We start from the raw sequence: 6592 nt of genomic DNA, 5'->3' as shown, positions 1-6592 counted from the left end.
GGGATGCTTCCGGTGCATTTCTGGGGTGCCTACGATACATTTCTCCGGGGTGTAAAACACTGCTTTTCGAGCCCATTTCGCCGCAAGGGCTTATTTCTCTAAAAATTCCTACAAAGACATAAAAAAACACAATAAATACAAAATTGAGCACTAACAATACATACAATAGAGACATATTAGACACATAAATGCGTCTATCATATAGGATGTTAGTACTGGAAACGATAGAAATCAACACATCTTTATAAACTTCTCAATAGGAAGTGAATTTATTAATCTCTGATTCAAATGTCTTAACATTTAGACGAGACAACCTTTATATATAGGCTTCAAAACTCCTAAACCAAAACCTAGAAAATAAAGCTACGCATACTGAAAATCTAATCAAATATGAATTCATGCCATAAGTAGCGACATATTCTTATTCCCTAGCTAAAAAATCTCAAACATATCATCTTAGACTGAAATGCCATATTCAAGACTAAATTACCATAATACGTCAACGACTACGGTGTCGGCGTTCCCTTTCTTTTAGGTATGCTTCTGCCATATCGTACACTACATCAATATGGGAGACTGAACTAGCCATTGGAGACTAACGCTTGGTCGCTCAGCCATGCGTTGCTCTTTAACGAATACTTTATAGCCGCTACAAGCAACCCCTTTAAGATGTCTTATCTTTAATATAAATGTTTATTTTAATAGTATTGTTGTTTCATTTGATTCTAAACCGACTTGGATCTAGAGTTTAATCCTAAAATAGAATTAAATTGACAGAAATAATAGTTTAAACTGTGAAGAGTAAAATTATATAATATTACTAATCTGGTCGATCAAAATGGTTTCATCCCTGAACATCTGAATTATGTTTAATAACTTAGAGATACCTGGTCTAGTAGAAGTACCAGGTTGCACGGAAATGCCAGCTTCATCTCCTTAACATTAGAAACATGGAACCCGAGTGGATGCCATATAATAGTCATCGGTATCATATGTTTGAAATCATCTGTTGTAGCTTGTGGGGCATAAAGATTTTTTGTCGAGATGCTTAAATTGTTGGTCTTATACTACTTAATTGTCCTTGACTTGAATGGCCCTTAGAGATTCTTGGGACGTCTGATTGTGGCTACCATGAGCAGGATTGGAAATATTTGGACTTAATCCAAATGAAAACATGGTATCATTCATCCATTTTTCCAAATGGTGAGACCGAAGTTGTTGCAGTATATCCTCATAACCGTTATACCTAGCCTTGAATTATTCGTTAGTAGCTTGTACCCTGCAATATGGATCGGTCCAATTGAGATTTTCAGGAGCTAATGTAATTGTAATAGTCTCTCAATCTGAAGTTACATTATTTATCTCCCAACGAAATGGTAACATAGTTGAAGATGATGAATCTCTTTGACTGGATATGTGTATAAGCTATGAGTTTCTGGCGGAGGCTGGGGAGGAAGAAACTTTGTATTAGCTACCTAATGCTTGTTGATCCATCCCAATGTGGTGTTTTGGATTCATAGCTATGGTAGGATTCACAATTGAATGAAGATCCATAGTTTGTTGATCTATATACTCGCTTTAGCTTTCCGTTCCTTTGACGAACTCTTCAACGGTTACCCAAGGATGACCATTTTTATAACAACTTCTAGTAATCTGAATCAGAAACATGACCTAGTGAAAGTAGCTAGGTTGATGGCGATCTCTCTTCTGTTTTATAGTCATAGCAAAAGTATTCCACCAAAGTACCAAACTTCTTTGTCTTTTTCACAAGACTGTAGAATACATGCCAATGCAAGATTTTGTGTAATATCCTCTCGGCCACATGAGTTATACTCTCTTCAAATCCCTTAAATGACATGGTTGTAAAATTGTGACTAGTTCTACGTAGTTGTTGAATTCTATGAATCATATTTATGACAATCATCAATCTGATAAAGCTGTCATCGGCTTCGTACAAAATTGAACCAACATTGAAGTTGATGCCATGATTATTGAGTTGTGCATGGATCTTTCTCCTCCGATTTCTAGTTCAGGCTTCTGTGTTGCGATGAACCAAATCTATGTCGATGGGCGCCTTTCCTGTTATTGGTGATGCTGGTTCTTCATCTTCCTCTAATTCTTTCGACAGGATTTCCTCTAAAAAAAAAATAACAGCTTCGTAGAGTCCGATAATGATTTCCATGTGTGTGTGGTGAACAATATTGTTAAGTTCATTCCTCTAAAAGGTGGTGTAGTTATCAGTCCGTTTGTTTCCCTGACGGGTAATGTTGTTGCTGAAGGTTCGTCTCTCACTGAGATTCCCCAGACTTATCTTTACTATCATATTTATCATGCGGATGTTGAGAGGTACATAATAGATATCCCCATGTAGAATGGTGTGGAGGGGTATGATTATTTTGAGTATCTTAGCTCAGACATCTGAGACCCTTGGGTGCTTTGCTTTCCCTTCTCTTCGCGGTTGAGTCTGGTAGTCTTTTCACATGTTGAGTCTGGGATGCCGCTTCCGTTGTATGGGTTCGATGCAAGCTTTTGTATAACATCCTATTGGCCATGAAAGTTATGCACACTTCAAAATCCCTAATGACGTGGTTATAAGATTGTGAATAGTTCTACATAGTGGTTGTAATCTATGTCTTATACCAGGTTTGTGTCTATCATCAATCTGATAAGGCTACCATCATCTTCTATGTACTTCTTTATGATAGGAAAAATATGAACGTTGTTGAAAAAGTAGGTGCACCAACACAGATATAGTTGCTAAAAAACCTACCAACCGTACCCATGAAAATATAAACTCACTATTAAACTAAAGCATAAGTAAAGAGACATACGAGGAGGAACTTGAACTTCATTGATAGAAACTTCAAGTTTGGCCCTTAGCTTTAATGTTAAGATATATATGTAATAGGTTTGAGAAAACACTTGTTTAATGATCCAGTGCTTCTTATGGGAGTACATATCCTAAGTTACATGTATTCTGGAGTATTCCTAAACCTAGACTTGGACTTGATGCATACAATAATAGTAGCCTTTGATATTAGGAGAACATACGTAATATGGAAGGAAAATTTCTTGTTTGGTTCTAGGCCCATATAGTTATTTATATTAGGGTCCAACCGGATTTTTTTTTATCCGGAGGTCCAAAATTAATTAAAACATGGAAATGTCCATAATGCCCATTACTACCAAACGTGTGTGTCTACACTGCTTACAAATTTGAGTACATATCTGGTACACTGCTTAAAAATTCGAGTACATATTTGCTACACTGCTTACAAATTTGAGTACATATCTGTCGCACTACTTAGAAATCTGAGTACATATCTGTCGTACTGCTTACAAATCCGATTATATATCTGAATGCTTACAAATTCGAGTACATATTTGCTGCACTGCTTCCAGGTAGAGTACAAATATGTAAGAATCAATGATAAATAAATTAGAAAACGTGTTACATCACATACATTGTGATGATTATAATTTTTCTTCGACTGTATTGCCATGCTTCTGGGGGAAAAGCAAGGATCTTCTATTATCGTTTTCTTCTTAACTGCATATAGATTGACTCGCTTTACGTACTGCTAGTGTCAATGCCTGCAGACACACAAAAATTAAAACGTTCATTATAGGGGCCATAACTTATGCCCAAACATACAGAGTCTAATTTGAGGAACCATACAAACCAATGCAAATAAAACTCATAATGCACGACAAATGGTCTCCACCAATAAATCCAGAATTTAATGAACCTGAAAAACTGTGGGCTGCACGGTGATATTACTGACTGAGCCATCCTGCTCTGTCGCGGTCTTCACCAATAAATCCTGCAGAAATACATCGAAGTCTGGTCAACAAAAGCAACAATCTCATAGAAATCCAGTCATAATATAACTGAAAAACTATATTACTTCTGCTGAAATAAGTCGTGCAACTATGTTTTTTGTTTTTGCTAGTTTCTTACAGTTAATCGACAACCAAAAAACTAAACTGGAAGCACATAATTGGCATTCTTGATGCCCCTGCCATTAATCCAAAGCATCTAATACACAAACAGTTAATACATTAAGAAAAAGAAAAAAAACATTAGTATCAACAATGAGAAGACATTTACAGCATAAGCTGCGCTTTACCCCGAAGCTAACATTAGTAGTTTTCCTCAATCATTGCCATAAAGAATTTAGAAGGGGTGTAATTAAATTCAAATTACCATGGGAGGTTATCAATGATTTTACCTGTCGATTGTTACCACATAATGAGAATTTTTTTTATCAACAGTAGCTTAATCAAATCTAAGAAGAGCAGAATCTGAAACGCAGGAGACATTAATTTAACATTTAAAATAAAAATGGTTCTAAGCAAGCACAGGGATTGCAATTCGGTGGATCAATGAAGGAACCCCAACCTTGAGTGTTACTGAGAAAAGTACACATCTGTTCCAACAACGAAGTTCTCTATGTCACATTTGTTATGCAACTCAGATATGCGCACATATTAATAAATTTAATCTGCTTGCAAGGCTCTATTATTGTCGTGGAAATATATACTCGATAGGATAATAAAATAGCAAAACCCAAACTCCTGAATCAGCTAATATCAATATAGAAGACAATGGTCATGGAAAAAATCAATTAATGTTCCACTGAAGAAGAATTCTTTTCAAAGACATCTAAATCAATTCCTAAGTTCTACGCCATGTATCCAATTTATGCTCATTTCCTAAGCTTTATCAAAACCATTGTTTCATCTGATGTGTTCAACTTAGTCAGCATTTACAACTGTCCAGATGATAAATAAGAAAGTTAAGTTAACATATTAACTGAACCAAACCTGTGAGAGCAATCATTCTACACCGGAAAATCCCTATTATTGTGGCGATTTTTCAATAGCATTTTTCTCATCTTTGGTCGACTCTTCCTGCAAAGGAAAAATAAAAAAATGGTTAACCATTTAGTTGTATATAGAGTTGATAAAAAAAAGATCAACATTGGTGTCAGGGAGAACAGACTGGAGCTAAAATGCATTCTTAAAAACGACAATCGTTGCAAGATAGGAATATTCTTTGATAGTAATTAACTTAAGGTAGTTATTTGTATACACGACTCATGGAGACTGTATTGGCTAATGCAACTCCATAGCAGTTGGGGCTTTAGTTCAATATTAACAGCTCAATACCATAGTACCAACTCCATATGCTCATCATCAACGGCCGGTTGTCTCCCAGCCAACTTTGATGTCGTTTGATACATATATATCCGCTGCTTACAATTCGAGTACATATCTGCTGCACCGCTTCCAGGTAAAGTACATATCTGTTAGAATCAATTATAAATAAATTAGCACATATTTCAGTATTGCGCATATGTACGCATGGATCAAACAAAAAAAAGTGACGAAACTCTGAATAAAACAGAATCAAAAGAAGTTTCTATCAGTACGCCTTATACGTACTGCGTAATCATGAAATAAAAATCAACTTCCTGTAAAAAAGAATTGATGAATCCTCCAAATGTCAGAGTTCAGTGCCGTACCTCAAGCCAAACTGATGTAGTTTCACTTCCTGTGAACAGGTATTGACCTAGAAAGATGGTGTCTCCTTTCTTTACTGCCTGCACAGAATCATATAGCTTAGGATAACATAGTCACACAGGTATCGCAAAGACAACAATTGGAAGGTTCAAGGGAACATCTACACTGTCATCCTTCTTCCTAATCATTGTTTTCCAATTTTACGATATACATCAACAAAACGCAAACATATTCGAATTATGTGACAACAATTCCCAAGCCCAAACTGAAATTACACTATGATTTAACCAAAATTTCAGCACACCTTTGCTAATCCATCATAATTGATTGGAAATACATCTGAAGTTGCTTCTTTATCTTGATCCGGAGTCAAAACAACCGATGATTCAGCCTTCAGTGCAATCGATTTTTCACTTTTATTAAGAACTTGCAATTCAGGGACTATTGTATCTAACATAACCTGAAACAAGTGAACAACAAGATATGCACATTTATTATCAATTTTCACTTTATAATCCATAATAGCAATTCCAAAAAAACGATTCAAAAACTGCAACAACAACGAAGATCATGACAATTCCTTAAACAATCCAATTCAAATCAACAAAACTTACAACACAGAGCTTCTTAGTACTCTTAACAAGTATGATTAGTATGATTTTGAGAAAATAAAGAAAGAAAATAACTAGAAAATCAAATTGAGAGTTCAAATAAGCTAAAACCATCAAAATCTAACCAAAAAATCGAATAATTACGATCAAGATTCATAAAAACAGTACGTCATATACGTACTGATGTTTAATACACAAGCAAAAACTGAAACCAAACATATAGAAGCATAGTAAACACAGAAAAATCAGTACGTCATATACGTACTGATGGTTAATACATAAAACTAAACTGAAACCAAACCAAAAGCCAACAAAATGAAACTAAAATTCTAGATCTACAAACGAAACAAACGTAAAACATGATTTTATAACTAGATCTGGTCTATTTTCATCAAAAACCTTCAGTACATCATATATGTACTGATGATTAATACACAAAAGCAAACTAAAAACAA

The 6592-nt window shown here is 35.1% G+C and overlaps 1 protein-coding gene across 1 annotated transcript; it reads right to left on the bottom strand.

The window, feature by feature from the left end:
- Window positions 1-5165: 5165 nt before the first annotated feature.
- Window positions 5166-6046, bottom strand: LOC113290840 (pyruvate kinase 2, cytosolic-like). The gene is made up of 3 exons (XM_026540431.1): window positions 5831-6046; window positions 5529-5606; window positions 5166-5309 (listed from the first exon to the last, which is right to left on the bottom strand). The coding sequence occupies exons 1-3, from the start codon at window positions 6044-6046 to the stop codon at window positions 5166-5168; spliced, it is 438 nt and encodes a 145-aa protein (XP_026396216.1).
- Between the last annotated feature and the right edge of the window lie 546 nt (window positions 6047-6592).

The sequence above is a fragment of the Papaver somniferum genome, chromosome 6 (genome assembly GCF_003573695.1).
Source record: "Papaver somniferum cultivar HN1 chromosome 6, ASM357369v1, whole genome shotgun sequence".
Lineage (NCBI taxonomy): Eukaryota > Viridiplantae > Streptophyta > Magnoliopsida > Ranunculales > Papaveraceae > Papaver > Papaver somniferum.
This window is presented reverse-complemented; position numbering and strand designations above follow the sequence as displayed.

Bases quoted from the DNA above. Each gene is read 5' to 3' on its own strand.
- LOC113290840 (XM_026540431.1), bottom strand. From the start codon at position 6,046: ATGGATTATAAAGTGAAAATTGATAATAAATGTGCATATCTTGTTGTT. The intron at 5,607-5,830 runs GTGTGCTGAAAT...GATTCTGTGCAG, and splicing joins ATTATGATGGATTAGCAAAG to GCAGTAAAGAAAGGAGACAC. The intron at 5,310-5,528 runs GTACGGCACTGA...TGATTCTAACAG, and splicing joins CTACATCAGTTTGGCTTGAG to ATATGTACTTTACCTGGAAG.